General features: G+C 45.6%; 1 protein-coding gene across 3 annotated transcripts in view; it reads left to right on the top strand.

Moving 5' to 3' along the window:
• Positions 1-27475, top strand: part of LOC146007712 (heparan-alpha-glucosaminide N-acetyltransferase-like) — a 394310-nt gene that overhangs the window by 267823 nt on the left and 99012 nt on the right. For all 3 annotated transcript variants that reach the window (XR_014444391.1, XM_083146282.1, XM_083146283.1), the window contains exon 15: positions 26297-26374. Coding sequence is in view for 2 of the 3 variants with exons in the window: in XM_083146282.1 (XP_083002408.1) it covers positions 26297-26374 (78 nt within the window). In the remaining variant the exon portion in view is untranslated. The remainder of the gene's footprint in view (positions 1-26296; positions 26375-27475) is intronic.

Raw genomic sequence — 27475 nt, forward strand, 5'->3', positions numbered from 1 at the left:
CTAAATGTGCTTCCAACATCGCAGGACCCCCTACATGTGCTTCCCACATCACAGGACCCCCTATATGTGCTTCCTACATCACATGACCCCCTACACCTACATGTGCTTCCTACATCACATGACCCCCGGTATTTCAGGCATTGCATGGCGTGGCTAATATGACGTGATCGCGTCATTTTACCCGCGGACACCCCCACCTAGGGGCGATTCGCGGGAGATGGGGGGTTATGCGGGAGGGTTGCCCCCATTTCCGGGGGGCCGGGAGAGAGACCCAATTTCCGGGACCCTCCCAGCCATTCCGGGAGGTTAGGCAACCCTGACATAGCAGGACCCCCTATATCTTCTTCCTAAATCGCAGGACCCCCTACATTTGCTTCCTACATTGCAGGACCCCCTACATCTGCTTCCTACATTGCAGGACCCCCTACATCTGCTTCCTACATTGCAGGACCCCTACATCTGTTTTCTACACCACAGGACTGAACATCACAGCAACGACCGAAACTAGATGATGGTTCAGTGATCCCTATGGCTATATGCATTTTCAAATAATGTTTTCCATTGGCACTTAAGATTATATATACGGTATGTATGTACAAACCATAGTGGCATGTTATACTTTTGGATGTAAGTCAGTTTTATGGGTGTGGTATAGCTCACAGACTATGTCTAGGTCAACCCCAAGAGGTCAACATGAACAAAGTTGACACAAGCAAAAGGTAGACACAAAAAAGTGACACACAAAAAGGTCGACATGAGTTTCACATTTTATTGGTGTCAATGTTGACCCCTGAGCCTGCTGACCCCCTAATTAGTTTATCACAGGGGTTACTTTGCTCACCATGCTTCGAGGTCCCCATCGAAGAGTCCATGGATGGTAAAGTATGACAATAATCCCCGAAAACTCATGTCAACCTAGCCACGTGTTGGCTGTAGCCATGTCAACATTTTGCTTGTAGACCTTTTGACCATATCGGTCATGGCTATCACCAGGGTGGGGGGGGGGGGATTTCTGGGAACCCAGTTGCGGTCACCGACCATCAAATGATTTCCCCTGTCTTCGTAAATATAAGTCAATTGAGACTGACTTATATTTGTGGGTGCCGGGGACAAAGACGGGTCACATGACCTCAGCCGCCCTCCCCAGCAGGCATTGGCCTTCCCACGTACCCATGGAAAAGCCTAGCATTTTCATGGGGATGGCCATGAAACGTTGGGGTTCCAATGGCCCAGCGCCACTCCCAACTGCCCTCATCCCTTCCTCCTCACTGCAAACTGCCCAGCGACAGTGTAAATCACTGACGCCGTTCACAGTCGGGGCTTGCACATGTGCAGAAATGCGCATGAGTAAACGCCAACCATCGGAGCAGGGGCCGAATTTGGTTCACTACATGTGGCCCCATAGTCTGTTGGCCATTTGGATACCCAGTTTATGGCACGCCCCTCTGGCAGACCACTATTACCGCTTTATCGCTGTGCTCCTTCTGTGTTTTCACAACGTCCCTGAAATTCTTTTTCACAAGTAGACAAGTATTGCTATAGTTCTCTTTAAGCTGACATTTTGGTGGATTTGATCATTGCAGCTGAAAGCCTATAAAGGGAAATATGTGCTAAACACTACTTGTACACATGGCCTGGACACGGCAGCATGAGGTAAGAGAAATGTATTCTGTAATCACAGTAACTAGACAGGTCCTTGGGAATTCACTAGAGCAGCAATTTATGAGAGAATGCCGGAATGATCTAATATTAACATGATTACAAATGGCTATAGCCAAGGAAATGACACTGACTAGGACAGGTTCTTACAGGGGATTGTATGTTTGATGAATGTGAAGGAAATACAGTTTTTCTTTTGGATCGAAATACAATTTTTTGGTTACTTTAGATACTTTTTATGTTATTATTTTTCCAGATAGTGAGGAGGCGGGGTTGAGGATATTTCCCTGTACAGCAATAGGTACAGTATGTGTGAAGGGCTATGTTCTATTAACCAAGGCGTGGACAATATTCCCCGTCTTCAGTGCACCTGCCATGTAATTGGTTCACTGTATTTCAAGGTTCAGAATCCCGACGCCGGAATCCCGACAGCCAAAATCCCGACAGCCAAAATCCCGACAAGGGGGGACGTGGATCGCCCCCCCTTGCGGGCTCGCTGCGCTCGCCACGCAGTGGGCCCGGTGCCTCGCTACGCTCGGCACACTAATTTATTCTCCCTCCAGGGGTGTCGTGGACACCCACGGAGGGAGAATGTGTCGGGATTCTGAATGCCGGGATCCCGACCGCCGGGATTTTAACTGCATCCCATTTCAAGCCTCCAAATAGAGGGCGATTCATAGGAGGGCGCTATTGCAGTGGTGGCAAGTCCGCCAATGTGCATACACACTACCGGAGCATTATTGGCCTTACCATCAAACATTGCACCAGAATATTCGACTACGCAACCCAAAGCATGCGTAAAGTGGCCCAGTTGCATGCGAAGAGGGAAGCCGCTGGCCCCATACACCCAATGGCTTCTTCTGCCCCATCTTTGAATCACAAACGTGTTGCAGGCAGGTGCGGGGAAGTAAACAGTGAGTGGACATGCGAGTGTGATCGGTTTTGGTGTGAGTTTGGGTAGATATGTAATGCATACAGTATATTGGTCTATAATGCTTTGTATAGGGACAGAGGTTGGTGTTTAATGTTGCATGGACACAGACTGCTGTTTATTTGTTTTGTAGAGTGCCCTCTATTGTATTCAAGGCACAGACTACTGTGAATATTTAGTAACAGCACAGGCTGGTGGGTATTAACTTTCTGACATCATGGCTGTGGTATAGTCAGTTTATAGGTACGCAGCCTGGTGTAATTGGTTCACAGATTGGTAATAAAATCATATTTGGATACAGGCTGGTGTAGTCTTCTGTCTAATGTGTTTGGTATAGGTTAGCTATCATGGGTGTCTGCATTATGCATACTGACCTACTCTCCTTGCGTGGCTGGGAGACTCCTGAAAACCGGGTGACATTCCCCAGGTTGGCCTTTCTTGCCCCAGTCTGATTATGGTTGCTTGCTACTATGGAGGAAATGTACTAAGATGGGAATTAGACTTCACATGTGATATTGCTATGGGCAACCAATCAGAATCTACTTCTTATTTATTTAGTACCCTCAGAAGATAGTAGACAGGATCTGATTGGTTGCCCATAGCAACATCACATGTGAAGTCTAATTCCCATCTTAGTAAATTTCCCCCAGTGTGTCTTGATGCTAGGTGTCAGAGTCCTGATTCCAATTTGCATGCGAAAAAAAGCCTAAGCAGCAGCGGTCTTTCAGGATATGAACCTGAGAAACCACACAAATGAAGTAGTCATCCAGACATTTATATATTACCAGTTATTTAAATATATTCCACAACAGAGAATATTTTAAGGTTGACATCAGTCCCTGCCCCCAGTAGAGCATCCAATCCATGTTCCCTACCACATGTACATGCATATTCTTGGGTTAAATTGTAGGGAGCCAATCAACCTACCAGAATATATTGGATTGTTTAAGAAAATTGGAGTACCCAAAGGAAACCCATGCAAGCATGGGGACAATATGCAAACTCCACACAGTTGGGGCCTTGATGGGAATCAAACCCATGACCTCAGTGCCGCTAACCATTACACAATCCTGCAATTCTGCCCACGGATGCCCACTGGAACCATCACAAAATCCCAGCAACTGCGTACACATTTACAACATTGATGCAAATCTGAAGAACATCGACTCCTGGTCTAGCAGAATAACAGTGAGAGTTTGGTGCCATATATTGTGCATCAGCAATCACAGATCTAGGCAAATGCACCAAAAACAGAAATGACACACTTGCGTTTTGCTGCAACTCTTACCTCCCCAAATGGTCTCTGACTGTCATTCACTCTCTGAATAAATCCTTACATCTCAAAGGTACATTTCAGAGTAATTCAGTCGGCCCTTCAGGGGCACAAGTGCCTGGTGTGTTATTAGTACAAGGTTTAGCCATGCAAAGTGGCCATCTAAAGTTCTGCTTTTGGCAAACAAAAGTGCCGACCTCACACGCTTCACCTCAAATCACAGGAGGCTGGGAACTCAAAAGTGTCCCCACCTGAACTGAGCAACAGTTGCTCCATCGGGCGCCATCTAGTGGCAGCGGCAGGGCAGAACAATTGAATCTCCCTCATTTACATACTGTAGCCTAGCATATTAATTTTCAACTAGATGTTTGTCTTCAGCCCTACAGTATATCTCTGCAAATTGAAATCTGCATATAACCTCCATTGACTCCATGTAATTTAATGTCATATCCATCGGGTGGCCTTCTGTGCAACATCACCAAGTGTCTGATGTTCAGAAATGTCCCAAACCTGTTGTTGCGTTATTACAGCTTGCCTTTATTCTCCTTTTTATAATTCATGTTCTTCTGTACAAGTGAAAGTCCTGCATACATTTTCTGTAAGTTCCCCGAGACTCAATGCTTTCCATATGACTTGGATAACTGTTCAGCTGTTTCAAGAAGCACGTTACATCTAGCTCAGATCACTGAAGTCCTGGCAGAAGGAGATTCTTTTGTCTGCAAAATACTGTAAACCTGTTTTCACCTTTTCCATTGTGTTGCTTTATATGCAGTATGCAAAGATATACTGGAAAGTTCCCAGTACTAAAGACACAACCATATGCCTAATTCTGGCCGCACATCAGACCAACTTTCCTCCATCCAACTAGTTGGTTGGATGGAATAAAAACCTGGTACTGGATGGGAGCAAAATAAATTTGTAATTAATTCATTTGTTTTTCAAATCGGAAAATGGACAACAACTGTCACTCAGACAATGGCCCTTATTCTGGTCGGTGCGGATATATCCGCGTGCGTTCGGGCCGCCGATGTTTTGTGTCTGCGCATGTGCAGAGGCGTCTCTGCGCATGTGCGAGCAGGGCGTACGGCCAAATCCCGCATGATATGTGAACACTCCGAACAGGGGGTGGAGAGGGGCGTGAAGGGCTATTTGGGCTCATTACCATATGCATACGCCCCGCGTTTCATGGGCGTTCCCATGCAAACGCTGGGCGTACGTATGGTAATGCGGCCGTGACGCACGTGTAGGGGGCGGACATATGACATCGCCGGATGTCAGCTACCCGCCCAGATCCCTGCTTTTGCACGGAAAAATGTCCGTGTGATCTGAGGTTGCGGGAGCTGGTGGACCACTCGGTCCTGCATTCGATGGTCTGCGACCATCGAATGATGGGGGAGGTTCCCTTAGATGGAGGAGGCATATTCCGCGAAAAATACACGTGCGGTCCGTTCGGCCAGCTTCTTACCGCGTACGGACGGAGTTGGCGATCCGTATGGAAGGCGGGGTTTCGCACGCACGGTCCTGGCCGCATAATCGGATCCGGCCGCACCGATCAGAATAAGGGCCAATGTACTGTAGTTGGATCTATTTGATTTAAACAATTTCACTGAATGTTTTTGTCCATTCTCCCAAATTGCTTATTGGCATTTGCCCCCATACAGTAGCAGATTTTCAGTCCAACCAACCAACTAGTTGGATGGTTGGAGAAGTTGGTCTGATGTGTGGCCAGCATCATGCTGCCCCATGTTACACCCACTGTTAATGGGGAAGAAATATTCTACTAAAGATTATGCTTTTGTTCACTGGTTAAATGGACTAAAATCATCCAAAATCGCTCAACCTCAAACATAACATTGTTTTTCAAATCGGAAAATGGACAACAACTGTCACTCAGACAATGGCCCTTATTCTGGTCGGTGCGGATATATCCGCGTGCGTTTGGGCCGCCGATGTTTTGTGTCTGCGCATGTGCAGAGGCGTCTCTGCGCATGTGCGAGCGGGGCGTACGGCCAAATCCCGCATGATATGTGAACACTCCGAACAGGGGGTGGAGAGGGGCGTGAAGGGCTATTTGGGCTCATTACCATATGCATACGCCCCGCGTTTCATGGGCGTTCCCATGCAAACGCTGGGCGTACGTATGGTAATGCGGCCGTGACGCACGTGTAGGGGGCGGACATATGACATCGCCGGATGTCAGCTGCCCGCCCAGATCCCTGCTTTTGCACGGAAAAATGTCCGTGTGGTCTGAGGTTGCGGGAGCTGGTGGACCACTCGGTCCTGCATTCGATGGTCTGCGACCATCGAATGATGGGGGAGGTTCCCTTAGATGGAGGAGGCGTATTCCGCGAAAAATACACGTGCGGTCCGTTCGACCAGCTTCTTACCGCGTACGGACGGAGTTGGCGATCCGTATGGAAGGCGGGGTTTCGCACACACGGTCCTGGCCGCATAATCGGATCCGGCCGCACCGATCAGAATAAGGGCCAATGTACTGTAGTTGGATCTATTTGATTTAAACAATTTCACTGAATGTTTTTGTCCATTCTCCCAAATTGCTTATTGGCATTTGCCCCCATACAGTAGCAGATTTTCAGTCCAACCAACCAACTAGTTGGATGGTTGGAGAAGTTGGTCTGATGTGTGGCCAGCATCATGCTGCCCCATGTTACACCCACTGTTAATGGGGAAGAAATATTCTACTAAAGATTATGCTTTTGTTCACTGGTTAAATGGACTAAAATCATCCAAAATCGCTCAACCTCAAACATAACATTGTTTTTTCTTTTTGGGGCAGATGTATTAAGCCTTAACAAGAGATACATGTACAGTAAGGGTGATAAAGAGAGATAAACATCCAGCCAATCACATCCCAACTGCCATGTTACAGGCTGTGTTTAAAAAAAGTCAGTAAGGAGCTGATTGGCTGGACATTTATCTCGCTTTATCACCCTTGCATTCATCTCTTGTTAAGGCTTAATACATCTGCGCCAATATCAGATGAATAGTAGCAATGTGATCAAATCTGGGCAGTACAGTATGTGAGTAATATTTTGCGAGCCTCGTCCGTTTCAGTGATAGTAATGAATGATACCACTGGAGGAGACCAGGCTGACAATCTGTTGAGAACTGACTTATCGTCCAATCAGAATAACACCAGTGTTATTTCACAGACGGGACGCGCGAGCGTATCGACGTGCAGGCACCCTATTCTGGTGGACGGCGCACGCTGGCAGACGGCACAATGGGAGCCGCTCTGATTATAGTGGCTCCAGCTGTATGTTGCTTTGATTGACAAGTGTCTTTCATTCTCTTCTGTGTCAATCAATAAATATACGCTGAGACTCTGGAGGAAATGTATGAAGATTGGAGTTCTACTTCAGATGGGATGTTGCTAAGGGCAACCAATAAAATACTATCTATTATCTTCTAGGTGCTACATAAATAAGAAGCAGATACTGATTGGTTGATCATAGCAACATCCCATGTGAAATAGAACTCCCATCTTAGTAAATGTTCCCCTCTGTATCATATACAAATATAGAAATGCAGAAATTTGCCTGAGGTGGATCTGTTCTCAGAATCGATGGTTTGTCATCAATGCAGAACTTGGCACATGACAATGACATGTTTTGCAGGTTCCTCTGTCTAGCTGAAAGACCGTATACACCCTTCTATACAGTATATGTTTGCCTCATCTCCTTATAATCCCCTCGGAGAATGGTTATTAGAACTGGTATCACATCCCATGATGCTTAGTGTGTTTCCACTATATGTTTACCAGACACACACGAACACACAGAAAAACATGGCTCCTCAGGATATTTATGTGCATATCTACTAAGCCCTGGAGAGACATAGTACCAACTAATCCAGCCCTGTCATTTTTCAAAAACAGCCTGTAACATGGCAGTTAGTAGCCGATTAGCTGGTACTTTATCTCTCTTTGGGGGGTATTCAATATGTGGTGATATTTCCCAACAGGGGAAATATCGGCACCCACCTATTCAATGCTGCTGTTAACAACAGCATTGCAGGCTGCCAGATTCCATTTTTTTGTTTTGTCAGAAACAGCAGCAGATTGTTAAATTCACTGCTGTTTTCTGACAATCCGCGTCTGTTTCCGACGATTTGCACACTTTCCGACACTTGGCAGCCTGTACATTGAAAACCGACTGTCGATGTAATGTTGGATCAGACGAAAAACTTCTGGGATCCTGACTGGCGGGACGCTTCCGACAGTCGGAATGCCATATTGAATACCCCCTGGTACTTATATGTTAGCCGGGCACCCGGCTACACTACGCTGACAACGTAGCTTTGGCTACATTGTCAGCGTAGCCATTGCCGGGCAGGCGGGAGGTGAGGCAGCGGGCGGGAGGGCGGCGGCAGCCGGCTACCAGCGGGCGGGTGTTGAGGCAGCAGGCGGGCGGGTGGTGAGGCAGTGAGCGGGCGGTGAGGCGGGTGGGTAGGCGGGCGTCGGTGATGCCACCGCTGGGGGAGCATCACATGTTTTCCCCGGCTCCCCCAGCGGCACTAGCCAGCCACCTTTGCCATCGATGGTCCCCCAGCCACCTTTGCCATCGATGGCAAAAGTGCAACTGACCATCGATGGTGTATAAGTATGCAATGGATGACCATCGATGTTTTAAAACATCGATGGTCATCCAGGGATTTTTTTTTTTAACATCGATGGTCGATGGCCATCCCTAAGCACTGGGACTGTCATGGCGGACCCACGGAGAGCATACCCCCACTATCCACGTCATACCCCCACTATCCACGTCATACCTCCACTATCCACGTGGGTGTGGAGTTAATTTTATAAAGTGTGGCGAGCCACCAAGCCCGAAGCATGGCGAGCGGACGCTGATATGTCCGAGATACGCGCCCCCACGTGGGGCTCGCCACGCTTCAGGCTCGGTGGCTCGCTGCGCTCGCCACACTTTATAAAATTAACTCCACGCCCATGTGGATAGTGGGGTTATGACGTGGATAGTGGGGATATGAAACATTATGCATTAACGTAGCTCAAAATACATAACTTACGTAGTTTAGGTAACTAGCATAGTGGTGTATTGGTATTCTCAATACACCACTACGCAAACTACGTAACGGGCACCCAACTAACATATAAGTACCTACCCCCTTAATCTCAAATCAACCCTATGGTTACAACCAGTCTATTGCTGACCTCCAGGTCCACCTCCACTAATGCTGTACTGAGCTATAATAGTAATCCAATCCAAAATAAACCCATTTGTGCCACTGTGCGGGTAAATCTAGGATCGTGCATGCACAGTGGATCTGTGGTTATATCTAGAAATGGTCTATCACTGGCAGATGGGGGGGGAGTTGTTCTGGTTGCCCATAAACTCCCCTCCCTGACTATTCATGTGATGCAGCAGCAATGTTGTAAGCATGACTTTTGGGGCCTGTGAGGCTGAAGTACATTTCCTCCTGCAGTGTGAAGGGCCTTCCGTGAACCCGAAATATGCAGAGTAGCCATCTTGAATCAAGGTTGTGCAAGATAGACAATGAAAACAATCATGTTGCTGTTCTGAGTAACTGATGCTTTACATATTGAGCTGTAGGATTCCTACTGGATACAACAGAAAACCTGTAACTTTAGTACAAAAGCTTCTTGATGAAGTGATTCTGGTTAGTTGCGCACAATGCACAGCAGACAGGAATGTAATGGATTTCTGCTGGTCTACTCTCCCCCTTAATGCTTGAGTGCAGTAAGCCATGTGGGTTGTCTGAAGTCACAAGTAGTATTCCCACTTCCCAGGCCTTTCACTGGCCTTCATCTCCTGAGGCTCTGATTAGGACTCCTAAGGACATTTCAGCAGCAGCAGCCGCATGTCTTCCTAACCAGTCCTTGTTCATTTCTGCATGTTGAAAGATGGATTTCAGCCTCTGCCTAACAACGATCGTACTAGGGAGAGATTGTCTGCTAACAACTCAGAGGACACCTGGCGGGTGATGTCAGCTTTTGGGACAGTGAAAAGACTTCTCAATGACGCATTCATCATCACGGTCATTGTAAACAAGGCACTTCCATTGGGTGTCACAGTGTATTGTTACTCAGGAAAGCAGCATTTGCAGCCTCTGAGGGAGGGAAATGGAGGTTGTTTCTCTGGAGAAACAACCGTACGCTTTGCAAGAGAATGGCTTTAATTACAGCCAGCTAACTTCATTCTTAAAAGGATAGATATCAAGTGACAGAATATTTATTATTTTCTGCCATCTATTATCATTACAGCTGTATTGTATACAAGTGACACAGTATAGTTGTGCCAGGCAGCGGCGCAGGGCCCAGTATTTCCTACTCAGGCTCATTGCTGGAATTATGTCCTATCAAACTATAGGCCCTTATTCTGGTTGACTCGCAATGCTGTGAATTTTGCAGCCTTGCGAGTCCACCAAGGGCTGCCCGCACGGCTATACAACCACCACCACCCCCCCCCCCGGAATCGCCGCAAGCATGCGAATGGGTGATTTGCATAAATCCGCTGACGTCAGCTGCCCACCCCCCATACCTGGGAAATACTGGGCATTTCCATATGCAAATTGCCCGGTCCGCCGCCCCACACCCCTCCACACCCCACGCCCAGACTTCTTTATGCAAGTGCAGTGGGCGCTCGCACACAGCAGCTGCACATGTGCAGAAAAACCTATGCATAGTCGCAAACAACATGTGAACGTGCAGGGGGCCGACTGATTCTAAATAACCCCCTTAAATTAAACAGTGGATGAAACCATTTCCATTGTTTATCCTATCAAAGAGACTTTGGTAGTGTGGGCAGGTCCATGTGATTTCATGACATCACGTATTAGTTATGCTATGCTCCCCTGGGAATGTTTTGGACAGCCAGAATTGCTTGTGGAAAATCTGCCCCTGGCTATCGCCATGGGTGAGCATCCAAAAAATATTAGTTAGTTATGGTAAAATACTGTGGGCTCATTGATCTTGGCAATTCAGTTAGAGGGCGTGATGTACTACCCTATTCCGCCACGTTACTTCATGTTTTCCGTGGCGGCACAGTGTTTTTCCCCACACAAAAAATCACATCTCTCCTGCATTGCAAAATAACGCGAGTCTTCCGTCGTGGTATTTCCAGTCTATTAATTCAAATGTACAGATCGTGGGCTCGGATGTACTAAGAGCAGCGGAGGACAATAGAGATTTTAATTTTCGCCATATATTATACCTTTACAAAGTTTAGCACTTTTCCTTTAATTTATTCACAAAGGACACAGTTTAAAAAGCAGATGGCACACACCTTACATTAATGAAGACCACAGTTGTGCTCCCTGCCTGCCTCTACGCTCAGCCATCCAATCTATCACCCGTTCCTATCCACTCTGGCTTCTACTGCGCATGACAGCTTCCACAGATGGGGATGTGCATGCACAGCAATCATGCCGCCAGCTAGACTAGGTGAATCACGTTCTCAGCTGCGACCGCTAGTCACATAAAAAAATGTTACATACGGGGAAGACGAAGGCGGAAACAGCTGGGAATGCCACGAACAGGCTGTGAAAGCAATGCTGTAAATAGTACATTCCCACCCATAGCACCTTGCAGCCCACTGGTTGCCCTTAAAGATTTTTGAGTAGGCTCCAACAGAATAATGTGTTAAGTGCCCTGATCAGAGGTGCTGCAGAGCTGTTAACCCCTAGCTTTGGGAACCCTAGTTTCCCGGATTCTATGGGATGATGTGCGGTGCCACTACTAAACTCCACATCCCCTCCTGCTTCATTGGGGAAGAACTGATTTTTGGTTAGTTCCCTCTGAGCAAGCTTAAATATGTCACTACAGAATGCAAAGCATTGTGGGAAATTAGTTAGATGCCAGTGGTCTCATTACAGAGTACTTATGCAACGGAGGCTTCTGTTTGCACAGAAACCCCATTTTGCCAGTCAATAGCTCAAATCATGACCACAATAGTAGAAGTATATAACATGGCGATTGGCAAGGCAACGATGAGCCTGGTTACACCTGTACATGCTAACTTTATCTGCTCATTGGCTGGTTACACTTGCTCTAAAATCAAGCATAAGGAACATGTAATCTAGTATCTCTAGAGGTGGTTCTAGAGAGGAGGAGGCCCACGTGGAGACTCCGTCGGCGCCCCTCCACTGTAGCCGGCAGAGCTGTAGAATCTGATCACAAGGGAACCCTAGCTGTCCTAGAGTCTACTGCGCATGTTCCGGTCTACAAGAAAATGGCGCGCCCGTTGCATCATTTTCCTGGTCATTTTTGTTGCCGATACAGGACTCTAAAAGACTTTTGAAAAAATGGGTGCACCCATTATAAATACACTAGTGCATCTCTAAAATAATTCCTCCGCTAACACCAATTTCCTCACCATTGCCTTGGGAAGGAATAGTCAGGGTGTTACTGAAATGCATGCAGCCCGAGTCTGAGAAATTAATGCTCGCTGTTATTAATTAGTATGACAGCTTTATTAATTCCATCTCTTTTATGGATTCGAGCAGGATAATAGCACTTTGACAAGCTATTGATTCCAAGCGACATATATTAACAACCCACATTGTATTTCCATGCCATTGTATTTACAGATAAAGGGAACTCAAGTTGACATTTCACCCAATTAAGAGAGTTTTTTTTTAGTTCTAACATATACTTTTCCCTTTGAGAATAACCAGAGTTGCCTGGCAGGTGATGTTTATTCGGACCAGTGTCTGATAATGAATCAGTTGAGTGAGCCACGGTGGACGCGCAGCTGCTGTTTAGTGGTTTGTTTGTTTATTAATGCGCACGCCTCTAGGTCACACAGCCCCTGCATCCTGATGGTGTCTGTTATTATTTTAACCACATGCAGAGAGAGGCATTCCAGGGCAGTGACATAGAGCTGCATTAGTGCACAGGGATGGTCCTTGTACATCTGGGTACACACTGGCAGGTATAATTACATATAATAATCAATTTGATCTGCAGGTATATCTCTGGATGGACAGGGCAGCGTGCTCTCCATACACACGGTCTTATCTGTCGTGACTGATGTCACAACTGGGTTTCACTACCAGCAATGTTTTTGTTTTGATGGTATTGGTTTTCCCATTCGATGGCAGCATTCCGATGTTTGCTGCCATTGAATGGTACAGTGCTTCTGCGTATGCCTGGCCAGGCTGATGATGTTTGTGCATGCGCCAGAAAAGGTTTTGCGCATGTGCCAATCATATATTTATTTATTTTCAAATACTTTCGATGTGATGGTCAGTGACCATCGCATCGAAAGATTTGATGGTGGATGCCCAGGCATAATTTGATGGTGGGGTTCCGATGTCCATCCCTACAAAGCACTGGTGACTTGACAGGAACTTCCTGAACAGCAATACAGCAGCCAGTGGCTGAGAAGTTCTCATGTGACACCAGATGCCAGCTGCCCGTCCTCTTCCCTCTGAGCAACCTTAGATCTGCATGCACATTCCACGTCATTCGATGGTCGGTGATGGTTAGGTAAAACATCCATTTGCAGCCAGTGCGTGTCATCTTAAGCTGCAAATGGATGGCGGCCAGGCCACCATTTGCAAGGCGGGGTTTGGTTGACTCGCAAGGATGCAAATTCGCATCTGAGCAAATCAACCAGAATAATCCCCTTTATGAACAGAGCGAATGGTATCTAAACCTAGAGCGAAGCACCAGCCTGGAAAGGCATCTGAGTAATTAGAAACAGTCTTTAGTGACCCCGATCATTACAGGGCTTGTTCAAGTATTGATGGTGCGACCGATGGTTACGTTTAATGACACACCAACTGGTATTACTGCATGTACTGATGTTGACAGTGTGCTTCTGTTGTTATGCATTAATACAGACCTGGGGAGGTCTTTTGTAGCAACCACCAATAGGCGCTTCCGTGAGTCAGGCGCTGGTTAGCACACTCCGTAATTCCCGAATCTTCTCCTGTGTGCCCACCAGTCCACACATTAATTACCTAGATAAAATAAACACCAAGCCTTTCCCATGTATTGTTTCTAAAAATGTATCAATAATTCATAATGTTCATTTCCTGCAGAATGTTTTTACAGTGCTTATGCTATTTAGCTGCTTTTCTGAACTCAAAAGGCATCCAGCCACCTCCCTTCCACATACCGCTATCTCCCTGCTCTGATTACATCTCCATCCTGATGCCTTGTAACATAGTTATACAATAACACTCTGATCTTATCCTCTAGGGCTAATGGGTAACAGCTTTTAGTTGATTTTTTCCCCCCTCTCTCCCTCCTGGCTGAATGATGATACATTTAAGCCGGTGTACCCATGCTTCTTTGTTGAGCCATTAACCGCTCAATTAGACTATTAGCCTATTTTTAGTGTCATGAAGGACCACCTCCTTATCAGATTTGAAGAAGCAGTAATTGTATTTGGCCCATCCATGGGCTCCTGGACTGTCATGGGAATTCTTTCACAAGTCTGGAGAATATTAGCGAAGTAGAAGGTTAACATGTTCACTACTGAGGCTGCTTTCCACCGTTCACCACAGTATACTTGTATGTAATAAGGGGGCAGATTTATTAGCTTGGTGAAGTGATAAAGTGTCTGGTTTTTATCACTGGCCAATCAGCTCCTAACTGTAAAGTTACAGGCTTGGGGGGATATTCTCTAAAGCAGAAATGTGGTAAAAACCCAGTTATCGGGGTTTTTACTGCATTTCTGTATGATGTATGGACCCTCCGCAGTGGCAGCGCTGCGATTCCCTGCAGAAGCCTATGGGCTTCTTACCGCAGCGCTGTTTGAAGGATCCGTCACGGATCCCTCCCAGCATGCCCTGCAGCCGGCGCATCACTCTGCGCATGCGCAGATGGACTCCCGGGTCACAGACCCGGAAGTCCAGTGCCGGCACCGCATCGCAAGGGACAGCTCTTATCTCAAGAGCTGTCCCTTGCATAATAACCGCATATGTTAGAGCATATGCCTTTATTAAAAATGCGGTGGCCGGCGAAGGTGGGCGAAACAGGGCTGTGGATGTTACAACAACTCACCCTTGGTTTGAAAAACAACAGGTAGGAGCTGATTGGCCGGTGATAAAAAAACAGACACTTTATCACTTCACCGAGCTTGGTGTTCCATAACAAATCCTCCTACACAGCTATTTCTGTTTCAGTTAATGGCTGTGTTTCAACCTGCATATGAAAATAATGATCATTAACATTGGTATTATTACGTGCACCAGACTATGGGCCTCATTCTGTCTGCCGTGTCCTCGGCCTGTTTGCACCAGGGACCGATGTTTTAGCACTGCGCATAATCGCATATGCAGGGCTGTTGTGCAGGTGCCTTTGTTGAGTTGCATAGTCGCCACGGGGCTAGCACCGAGGGGGGATGAAGCCGGGCAGGGGGCGTACACATGAAAATGCTTGGTGCGCCCAGAAAAACGCTGGGCATCCCAATGCGAACGCAGGCGGACTGCTGCCTGCCGTGACTCTTATTATTCTATTAAATTGGCAATCATAAAATTAGAACTTCTAACTAATCAATAAAAATAATACAATTAGGCAGGGGGGCAGACTCGGATTCCAGAGATCCGAGCCCCCACGGACGTCATCATTCCAAGCCTGACTCGGGTCCATCCGCGTGGGCAGAACGTCATCGCCTGGCGCCGGATTTCGCAAGGCTTTAAATATCGGCTGCTGCGCCCGCCATCTTCACTCCAGTCTAGTAGTGGGTTGGGGGAGGGTGTGTTGGTGCTGCTGCTGGGGCTTAAACTTGAGCATGACCTTGAAAGCAATATTTTTTATTCGCTGGGGCTGTCTGTGCAGTCTAACTGTGTACTTGTAGTACTACTGTCTCCTCTGTGCTGGGGCCTACCTCTGGTGCTGTGCTGTAATATATTATATATTATATTAATAATTAATTATATTATATATATTTAGTCCACTGGTGCTGCCTGCACTGAATCTGCCAGTATTATTTAGTTACTCAGTCCACTGTTGCCACTGGCAGTGCTACTGCCTAAGTGTACCTACCTAGTACATACTAGGCTGCTATATATAATTTAATAAAAAAATAATACCTGTCCTGCAGTGCTGCATGGAACTGTAAAAAATAATTCCATGCTGCTGGTGCACTGACATATGCCACTGCCAACCAGTACCTAATAAAATAAATTATTATAAATTCTGCTGGTGCACATATACTAGTATTGCTGACGTATCTACCTGTCTTGTGCCTAGTACTCCCTATCTACCTGTCTTGTGCCTAGTACTGCCGTATCTACCGTCTGGTGCCTAGTTCTGCCTTATCTACCTGTCTTGTGCCTAGTACTGCCATATCTACCTGTCTGGTGCCTAGTACTGCTGTATCTACCGCTGCAGTGCCACTCTTACATGAGCCACGTGTTTGTGCCGCACACTTGTGTGGCTTAGCATAGTTATCCAGCTACCTCGGTGCAACCTTTTGCCCTAAAAACAATATTGTGAGGTGTGAGGAGCTCAGAATAGACTGGAAATGAGTGGAAATGAATGTTAGTGAGGTTAATATAGCGTAGGAGCAAAAAAAAAATAAAAAAATATTCTGCGATTTTAGCAGTTTTTATGCTTTTTTAACAAAAAAAATCAGAACCCAAAACCCAAAAATCCAAACACAAAACGTTTAGGGGGTGTTTTGGCAAAACCCATTAGAACCCCAAACCTGAAGGTAATCAGAGCCCAAAACACGAAAAGTGGCCGGTGCACATCCCTACTTTTTCTATATAATCCTTATTAAAACCAGATACATTTTAATCAAGACCAAGTTATTTGAAGACATATTTCATTGCTATGAGATTTCCAGGTTGCTGTATAATTGTTTATTTTTCCCTACGTGTTCTGCACTAAACAGAAGGTCTGGATACTTTACCAATAATTGATATTGGCTTCAAGTGTTTTTACAGAGGTTTGTAACCGGAAACCTGATCTTTAGCATATTGCAGAACAAATGGGTATGCATTAGAAATGTGCAACGGAAAAGAAATCCCACTTAAGTAAGTGAATAACAAAATATTGGTGTTAAAATGCATTACAGGGGAAGCTTCTACAGCGGAGACATCTCCAATGTGGTGTAGAAACAAATAAATATCAAAGTACAGTATATGCAGAAGCCGCACCAGCGAGACCTGTGGATGAAGTATAATCTGCAGATCAGTTACATCAGGGAAAACACCAGCACAGTCATAAAAGAAAAATATAACATGCAAATTTTATTTAGTGCATCAAATAATTATGATGTAGAAATAAAAAATAATGAGAGCATGCACAGAAATGTAAGCCAATAGTTTGCCATGGCTTGTGGCTCGTGCAGTATCTTTACTGCGCATGTGCACATTTATCTCTGAGATGAGTTACTCATATGACAAAGGTTCACGCAGATGGTGCAATGCCAGCTCCTCAGCTGCGGATCATAAATACCTGTGGTGGATATCTTTCTACTGCCACTTTTACATCGTACTCGCCTGCCTTATTGAATTCCTCTCTGGGAGGTTCCCCCCCCCCCCCCCAGGATGGAGGCAGGGTCTGTGCAGCGCTGGGGAGGCAGTGCGGTCCCTGCGGCTGATGGGCAGTCAGCGATGATTGCCCATCCGCCACAGGGACCCCGCCGCTGAATTCCCATCTGCCACCGGGACCCAGCCGCTGACTTCACATCTGCCGCAGGGATCCGCTGCCCGCCCCGCGCTCTGTATAATCCGGCACTGGGTATGGTACTGAGCTTGATGCGTCGTTAGGCCCCTTCATCCGCTTGCAGATGACACAATTGGAGCATATGTGCATAAAGGTGGGACTAAAATAACGCTATTAGCATAGAATTGGATTATTAGGCTCCACCTAATAAAAGGGTGCCTACTCTTCTGAGGCTGGGGAGAATACCTAAAAAAAAACAGGTGTCTACTCCAGATCCAACAGAAGCAGAATATATATAATGGGTGCAATGTGCACAGTGCACACTGGCCCCTGAGTCTCAGGAGGGCCCACACCGCACCCATAATTTAATACTTACCCTCCGGAGTTCCACAATGAAGGCAGCAGCACTGCCGGTTTGCTCAAGCACAGCAGAGTCTGTGTGCTTTAGTTCTCAGACTACTGCGCTAGGCAGGGGCGGATTTAGGGGTGAGAGCGCCCGTAGGCACAACAATAATGGCCGCCCCCCTGCCTAATTGTATTATTTTTATTGATTAGTTAGAAGTTCTAATTTTATGATTGCCAATTTAATAGAATAATAAAAAAAGCCACCAACTGTAACACTTTTTATTTTTATGTATACATATTTACTAAGTACTAACTTTCAGGGGCAGTATATGCATGTCCTATCCATTTACACTCTATTCATGATGGAACCTGGTGCAGTACAGTGGAAACATTTTGCAGTTACTGGTACATTTCAGGCTGACAGTACCATCACATGCATCCACATGTTCTATCATATGAGTTTTCATCCTTTAAACCAGGGCTGGGCAACACCGGCCCTCCAGATGTTAATGAACTACACATCCCAGGATGCTTTGCATTAGCTTTGCTATGTGGCCATGCTGAAACTGATGCTGGGATATGTAGTTCATCAACATCTGGAGGGCCGGTGTTGCCCAGCCCTGCTTTAAACCATTGCATAGTTAATCCTGTGGCTTGAAGAAGAAAACTTTCAGCAGTGTGTGGTGTTTTAAAGCCACCAGAAAACATGTTGGGGGAAATGTCCTAAGATGGGATGTTGCTATGGGCAACTAATCAGAATCTACCTCTTATTTATTTAGCAACGTCTACAAGATAATAGATAGTATCTGAAATAGAACTTCCATCTTAGTAAATTTCACCCGTTATGTAGTAAATGGTACTTGTTTCCTAGCACGGCGCCAGCGATTTTTATCTGAAGCATCGGGACTAAAAAAATCGCGTCGATCGCATCGCATGCAACCAAATCGCATGCAACCAAATCGCATGCGATGCGATCAACGGGATTTTTACATTGGAATCAATGTCAAATGGTCCCTGAGACCATTTTACCATTGGGCCCAATGTTAAAAGCCCCCCAAACCCCAATTTAAATTGCATACCCCCCCTCATGGGTGAAATGGTCCCCCATTGTTAACGCCACCCCACGATGAACGCCAATCCGAAGCGTGGCGAGCGCAGCGAGCCCGCGAGGGGTGGCGGTACGCGTCCTCCGACCTTTTCATAACCCCACTATCCACATCGGCGTGGAGTTTATTTTATAAAGTGTGGCGAGCGCACGCGCATAACTTCACAGGTATTACGTGGCCGCTCGCCACGCTTTGGGCTCGGTGGCTCGCTGCGCTCCCCGCGCTTCGGGTTGGCGTCAATAGTGGGCTGGCGTTAACAATGGGGGACCATTCACAAAAAACAATCACACCCCCCCAGGTAGACCGATCATTTCTGGCATTAACTCACTCACCTCCAACTTAACACAATATGCAGACAGTTTCCTACAAAATCTGGTCAAATCACTACCCTCATACATTAGAGACACTACTGACATCATTAACACTCTGCAAACCATCGACTGGCAATCCGACTACTGGCTGGCTACCAGCGATGTTACATCACTATACACCATCATAAGACACTCCCAAGGCATGGACAGCACAAAACATTTCTTGGACAAAAACACAGAACTTCCACCTGAACAAACAAAATTCATTCTCCACACCATAGACTATATCCTGCATCACAACTACACCTGGTTTAATGACATCTTCTATCTACAGACCACTGGGACCGCCATGGGATCAAAGGTGGCGCCCAGTTATGCCAACCTGTTTATGGGCAAGTGGGAGGAGGACCATATACAGAGTGGGCATGACTGTAGTCAGTGGGCTGGCGTTAACAATGGGGGACTATTTACCATACTTAATACCCATGAGGGGGCATATACAATCAAAAAACGGGCACATTGGCCCATTTCACATTGTTCCCTATGTAAAATCGTGTTGATCGCGTCGATCGCATCACATGCCATTATAATGGCATGTGATCGACGCGATCAACGCAATTTTGCCTTTGACAGCTAATTTAACATTGATCTCTATGAGAAAATTGCATTGATCGCGTCGCTCGCATCGCATGCCATTATAATGGCATGCGATGCGAGCGACGCGATCAATGCGATTTTCTCATTGCCGACAATAAAGCCCGGTAATTGACAGAAAATCGCGTCCATCGCGTTGAACGCATACCATAAGTACCTTAACTTAAGGTATGCGATTAACCCCGGCGGGCGCCGTGCTAGGACACAAGTACCCAGTAAATCTCCCCTATGATGTCATTAGTTAGCAGCTCAGCTTATTAGTCGACTGACCTGAAAAGTTGTTTTGACAATATAGGGAGTTATTTACTAAGAGTCTGTTTCTAAAACCTGCCGCTTCCTGGTTTAGATGCTGGGTCCTGGGATGGCAAGTAACCTCGGGTTTCAACATAGTATATGTGGAGGGAGTGCAGAACATGTAGTATGGACCATGCATACCTCCCAACCCTTGAATTATGCTAGGTGGAGACTTCTCATGGGGGCATGGCCTACAAAATGCATCACTTCCCTGAGGCCACACCCCATTTCAACCATTGTCGGGGCATGGTCAGCCCTCTGTGAGCTGCTGTCAATGTCCCCAGCCCCTCTGTTTTGGGATTAGATGCTATGTGCACAGCCTCTATTCACCCCTGCTCCACTTAGCAAAGCAGCATTGGGTAGGGTGGACTCACAACTTCCCCCCACCACAAGACACTGCCATTCCCGGGCAGGACACATGACCATCCCCAAAAAATGGGACAATCCCCCGAAAATCGGGACAGTTGGGATATATGATATATGGAGGGGTATGGGGATGAAGTGTGTGTATATAGGAACATGGGGCAGCACGGATGTTGTAGTGGTTAGCATTACTGCCTCACAGCGCTGAGGTCATGGGTCTGATTCCCATCATGGCTCTAACTGTGCGGAGTTTGTATATTCTCCCTGTACTTGCGTGGGTTTACTCCGGGTACTCCGGTTTCCTCCCACAATCCAAAAATATACTGGTAGGTTAATTGGCTTCCAACAAAATTAACCCTAGAATGTCTGTGTGTGCGTGTACTTCAACTCCAATCCCATAGTCAGAAATCACGCTGACTCAGTTGACAAATACCAGCACTCCAATCTCAAACCCAAATCCACATTCTACCCTGCACATGTCAAATCACACCACATTAAAACCTTCGAGACCCTGGTTGCCAGAGATCTCGATGACATGAAAGACACCTACATACACAAACAAACAACATGACACAAAGAGAGATCAAAGCCCTAACAAAAATATGAACAACTCATTTTCAAACCGGCGGACAAGGGGGGAGGAATTGTGATTTTAAACAAACAAGACTACCAAACAGAAGCCTTACGCTTACTGGGGGACACCACTACCTACACACCACTCAGAAGCGATCCCACACCAAAATTTTAAGACTGAATTAGACACTCTGCTCAAATCAGGAAAGGAACAAGGTATCATCAACAAACAAGAATTCCAATTTCTCCAACAAAATCACCCCATCATATCAGTTTTCTACTACTTACCAAAAATTCACAAAAACCAATCACACCCCCCCCCCAGGTAGACCGATCATTTCTGGCATTAACTCACTCACCTCCAACTTATCACAATTCGCAGACAGTTTCCTACAAAATCTGGTCAAATCACTACCCTCATACATTAGAGACACTACTGACATCATTAACACTCTGCAAACCATCGACTGGCAATCCGACTACTGGCTGGCTACCAGCGATGTTACATCACTATACACCATCATAAGACACTCCCAAGGCATGTACAGCACAAAACATTTCTTGGACAAAAACACAGAACTTCCACCTGAACAAACAAAATTCATTCTCCACACCATAGACTATATCCTGCATCACAACTACACCTTGTTTAATGACATCTTCTATCTACAGACCACTGGGACCGCCATGGGATCAAAGGTGGCGCCCAGTTATGCCAACCTGTTTATGGGCAAGTGGGAGGAGGACCATATACAGAGTGGGCATGACTGGGCCTCTAATTTGATCCTATGGCGGCGTTACATTGACGACATAATATTCATCTGGAAGGGCTCACTGGAATCACTCACAGCTTTCACACACTACCTCAACGACAACAACATGAACCTCACCTTCACAACCAATATAAGTCAAACCACAGTTCAGTTTCTAGATCTTCATCGACAATAACACAATCCACACTAAGACTTTCAGAAAAAATGTAGACGTTAACAGCTATATACTATACACAAGTGCACATCACAAACCATGGCTACAAAATATACCACAGGGGCAGTTCCGTTGCATCAGACTGAACTGCTCCAAACTGGAGGATTTCAAGACACAAGGCACAGAACTCATACAACAATTCCAGAACAAACAATATGACAGCCACATAGTCAAATCAGCTTTCGAAGACACAATAACACTAGACAGAACCACAATACTTCAAACTAAACACAAACCCAACACCACCGAAAACAATGAAACCATTTTCATCACCACATACAACAGATCGGCCAAAAAATTCAATAACATATTACATAAACACTGGCACATCCTTCAACAGGACCAAGATCTCAAAAATATCCTAACAGACAAACCTAGAATCATATACCGCAAAGCACCTGACATCCGACAGAAATTGGTACACAACCACATCAAGCCAAAATCCTAGTTCAAAGCACACTAAAATCTTGCACAGGCTTCCACTACTGTGGGAAATGCACGGGGTGTACCAACATGACAAAAAAAAACTACCAAAAGCATCCAAACCTTGACATCGACCACCACTGAACAAACCTTCAATTTGACACAATCCACATCTTGTGAACACGCAGGCATCATATACATCTTGAGATGCCCTTGCGGTCTTGAGTATGTAGGTAGGACAATACGACCACTAAAGAAGAGGATATATGAGCACATAAGAAACATACGGATAGGGTACGAAAACCACAGCGTGTCACTGCATTACAAACAAAAACACAACAGTAATCCCCAAGATCTATTTTTCATGGCCATTGCGTCACCAAAAAGAAACTGGAGGGGGGGGGGACTACACAGAGACCCTCAACAGGAGAGAGCTCTTTTGGATCTTCACTCTCAAAACAATGACACCAAGGGGCTTAAACATTGATTTTCACAACAGCCATCTAGGATAATAACCGTCAACTCTTTCATCTTCATCTTCATTTTTTAACATTATCATTATCTTTCATTCTTATATTAATTTCTAATTTTCATTTTCATTATTATTTCTATTTAAGTCTATTATTTACACCATTAGTATTATTATTAATTTTATTTCCTTATTTACTCATGCATCTATTTTTATCCCATGTCCCAGCATGAATCCTATACATATCATTCCACTTACATATACCTCCCCTTTATAGTTATCCCCCCCCATCTCGCACACTCATCTCTAATTAATTTTATTCAATCAGATTCAACCTCAGTTGTTACAATGACACTCATTCCCATTCCACACCAATACTCCGTTATAAGTATATGTTTATACCTATCCCAAATATGGACTTGCCCCCACCATTTTGTTCGCATCAATATGCCCCTTAACAACCTTTCACCATCGGCATACTGTCAGCAGCGCACAATGAGACTACAACATTAGAAATCCCACCAATTGAGAACAGGTGTGCGAAACATAAGACACACAATGAATGAACCTATCAGTTAACAGAGACCCATTCAACACGTCACAAAGACCCACCCCATGCTCATAAATACACTGCCTTAAACAGCACAGTGTATCCTTGACAAAGGCCCAGAGAGGCCGAAACGCGTTGGAACAGCAACATCCAGATTGACACTCAACGGCTAAGTCTTCTCCCCTCTGAGTTGAGCGCACGGACTCCCGGCCACGTAACTCCGGGACAAGCGGCACCCAGCCAATCACCGCTACCCGGAAGTGACGCGCCAGCCACACAGTCCGTGGAGCCGGACAGACGGGCAGAGGCGGACAGCACGTCCATCCCCAGCCGCACCATCTGTTGATCCAGCACCCACTAGGCTGAACCCTAAAGACTGAGGACTTTACCACACGGAGCGTCATATTGAGCTCCGACATGCATCCCCGCCGCCGGCTGACAGGGTAAGTGGTGAGTGAGTGGGACGCCGCTCACTGCCATCACACCCCTTCACCGCACAGACATTAACTTTTACCGCACCTCAGGCTCCCGGAGGCCCCCACCGTTACCACAAAGTGCATGGGACATAAACCTAGGAGGTTTATGGTTACAAAGGGATTCGTTGATTCCCTCATTCCGACCGGGGCCCAGCACACCTTCCCACTTCACCTTCACTTTGAGACATAAACTGCCGGAGGTTTATGGTAAAAAGGGGTCTGCTGACACCCTCATTCCCCACCAGGGCTCATTGTCATTACCATTGACTTTTTACCTCCACATCAATTACAGAGTACCATCTGTGCCCAAGGCACCCACGCCCCACGTTGTTTACCCTTACCTATTGTATATACCAATTGTTGTCACAATAAACATATTTTCTTTACATACTGTATCTGCATCCTATATATATCACCAATAACACACACTAGGTGAGCGCTTAACCATCCATCCTCTGTTAGGGAATATAGACTGTAAGCTCTACTGGGGCAGGGACTCATGTGAATGTTCAAATATTATCTGTACAGCGCTGCAGAATATGTATGCATTATATAAGAAACTGTTAATAAATAAATAATAAATGTGTATATAGTATATGGTGGGGGGTGCAGAATATGGAAGAGAATGGTGCTATAGCATATATAGGGTCAGTGTAAGATGGGTGGTGCAGTGTATATAGGGGTGTGTTTATATCCATGTCCCACACAGAGCACTATCAGGCGCCCTTCAGTGGCCGCCGGCTGGCACCACAAAGGTGAGGATAGCAGCCTAAAATCTGGAAATCTACTAATCAGTATATGGCAGGCATGTCCAAACTATGGCCCTCCAGCTGTTGTGAAACTACAAGTCCCCTCATGCCTTGCCACAGTCTTGCTATTAGGGAATGCTAAAACTATGGCAAGGCATGCTGGGATGTTTAGTTTCACAACAGCTGGAGGCCATAGTTTGGACATGCCTGGTATATGGAATACACAGTTTATAGTATTGTTCAGTATGTTACTGTTCTTACTTCAGTCAAAACCTGGAGGCATCTTGCCTTGCCACATTTTTGTCATCTCCAGTATTGTAAAGTATACAGAGTAGGATCCTTACACTGGCCCTTATTCAGATCTGACCGCAGTACAAATTTGTTTGGAAAATGGGCAAAACCATGTGCACTGCAGTTGGGGCAGATGTAACATGTATAGAGAGAGTTAGATTTCTGTGAGTTATTTTTTTTTCTTCTGTGCAGGGTAAATACTGGCTGCCTTATTTTTACACTGCAATTAAGATTTCAGTTTCAACACACCCCACCCAAATTTAACTCTCTCTGCACATGTTACATCTGCCCCACCTGCAGTGCACATGGTTTTGCCCATTTTCCAAACAAATTTGTACTGCGATCAGATCTGAATAAGGGCCACTGTGTGCCTTGAGGACCAAGGTTGGGAATGCCTGCCTTGTAGTGATTAATCATTATTTTGAATTGAACGCTGCATTGATCACCAGTAAGTATAAGTCATGGCCTCTGCTAGCTATCCTGCAATGCTAGAAAGAAAAATTATTATTATCTGAAATTTAAAGGATTTTATAAACAAAATATATAATACTTATTTATTATACAGGTAGTTGCATTTCAAAGAAAATAAAATAATACGATAAAAGGCATAATAGTTGTTTACGCATCAGAGGGCCATATTTACTAATACTTACACCAAGCATTTATCAGGAAAAACAACTGTGTATACTTACCGCCAATGGCATAATATAGATTATTTTAGAAAAGCATAGTTTTAGTAGCACGTGTTATGGTGTGTACACACGGTCAGATGTGCCTTAAGATCCTATCCACGATCTGATCAGATCGGATCGTGGATAGGATCTTAAGGCACATCCGATTTGCATCCTATCTTGACTATATAGTGCAGATTTGCACTATATAGACAAGGCAGCCAAGACTTTCTGGCTTCCGATACATGAACGCGCATCGGGATCGGATCGGGATCGCAAGGGTTAAAACCCTTGCGATCTGCATCCGATGTTGATCCGATGACGATCCGATGTTGACTATATCGTCAACATCGGAAAGGAAATCGGACCGTGTGTACACAGCATTAAAGTCACGTTGCCCTGTCTGTATAATTCAATACAGGAATGAAGATAGAAAATATCCTGTCTGTTCTTAATAAATGAAAAAGTCGCATGCTTTATAAAACTAAATGAAACACAACGAAAAAAAATGAAAAATTAACGTATTTTATATTTTGCTTTGTAGGCTGGAAAGATTATTCTATGTTACCGTAAGTCCCCACACAAGATATTAAAGCGGTTTGTGCTATGGAGTATTTTGCTGGTGAGTTCTTCTTACATTCTTCTAAATTCAAATATCAAATTCTACAATATTATTCAGTGACTCTCCTGATCCCTTTGAGTGCCAAAATCTCTGTGAGAAATGCTAAAACTACCCGCTATAAATGCCAGCATCTCTCACATTAGTTATATAAATTCAAATACAATATGTAGTGTAAAAAAAGATTATATTTCATATATAAGGTAAATATTACAGGTCATTATGATGCATAAAAATGCTTACTTGGCAATCCACTTGGCACTCCTGATAATATGGAAAAAATTGTAGATGCCCATATGAAGGTCAAAAACCGCTCTCGCTTAGGGGGGTATTCAATGTCAAGGTCACGGCAGTCGAGCTTGCTCGACTGCCGTGACCCAGTCCCATTCTCTGTCAGCTCGACCGAGAACACGCAGGCGGGATCGAAAAGGGGGCGTGGCCGTGAGTTGCGGCCGGGAAGAGGTGAGCTGCAGCCGGCAGCTCGTCACTTCCCGGCTGTTCTCGGCAGAACGAGCCCGACAGCTAGTGATGTCGGGCTCGTTCTGCCGAGATACCCTGCTCAATGCTGCCGGGGAAGACAGCATTGAATAGGGCCCGGCGGGCATCTCCCCGATGGGAGGTGCTCGCCGGAGATTGAATATCCCCCTTAGCCTGCCAGCTCGCCATATCGGAAAAGCTGTAGGAGATGGGCGAGTGTCTCACACTGTGTGCGCCCCATTGCCAAGAATGGGACGCGCACGCTTCTCGTGAGTACGGGCCCCATTCTTCGCAGACGGCAGACCTGGCGTATGGCGGTAGTCGCACCAGGTCCCTGTCCAACGAGACCGGCTCCATCTGTTTATGAAAGAGACACAAAAACATTTTGGACTACTGAAGTAACCCCAGGGCCAATTGCAACACCAAATGCAGTTGCCTTTTTCCCACAAAATTGTATGAACAGGGTCTAGAGCTTTTAGGGAAAAAAAATATTCAGGTGAAATACTTGATATTGCTCATTATATCAGTGTTTTCCAACTCTAGTCCTCAAGGACCCCTAACAGTGCAGGTTTTACAGATCTCCTTTGTTTCACAAGTTAAATAATTAGCTCCACCTGGGAATCTTTT

Source organism: Crinia signifera, chromosome 6 (assembly GCF_055691185.1).
Source record: "Crinia signifera chromosome 6, ASM5569118v1, whole genome shotgun sequence".
In the NCBI taxonomy this organism is placed as follows: Eukaryota; Metazoa; Chordata; class Amphibia; order Anura; family Myobatrachidae; genus Crinia; species Crinia signifera.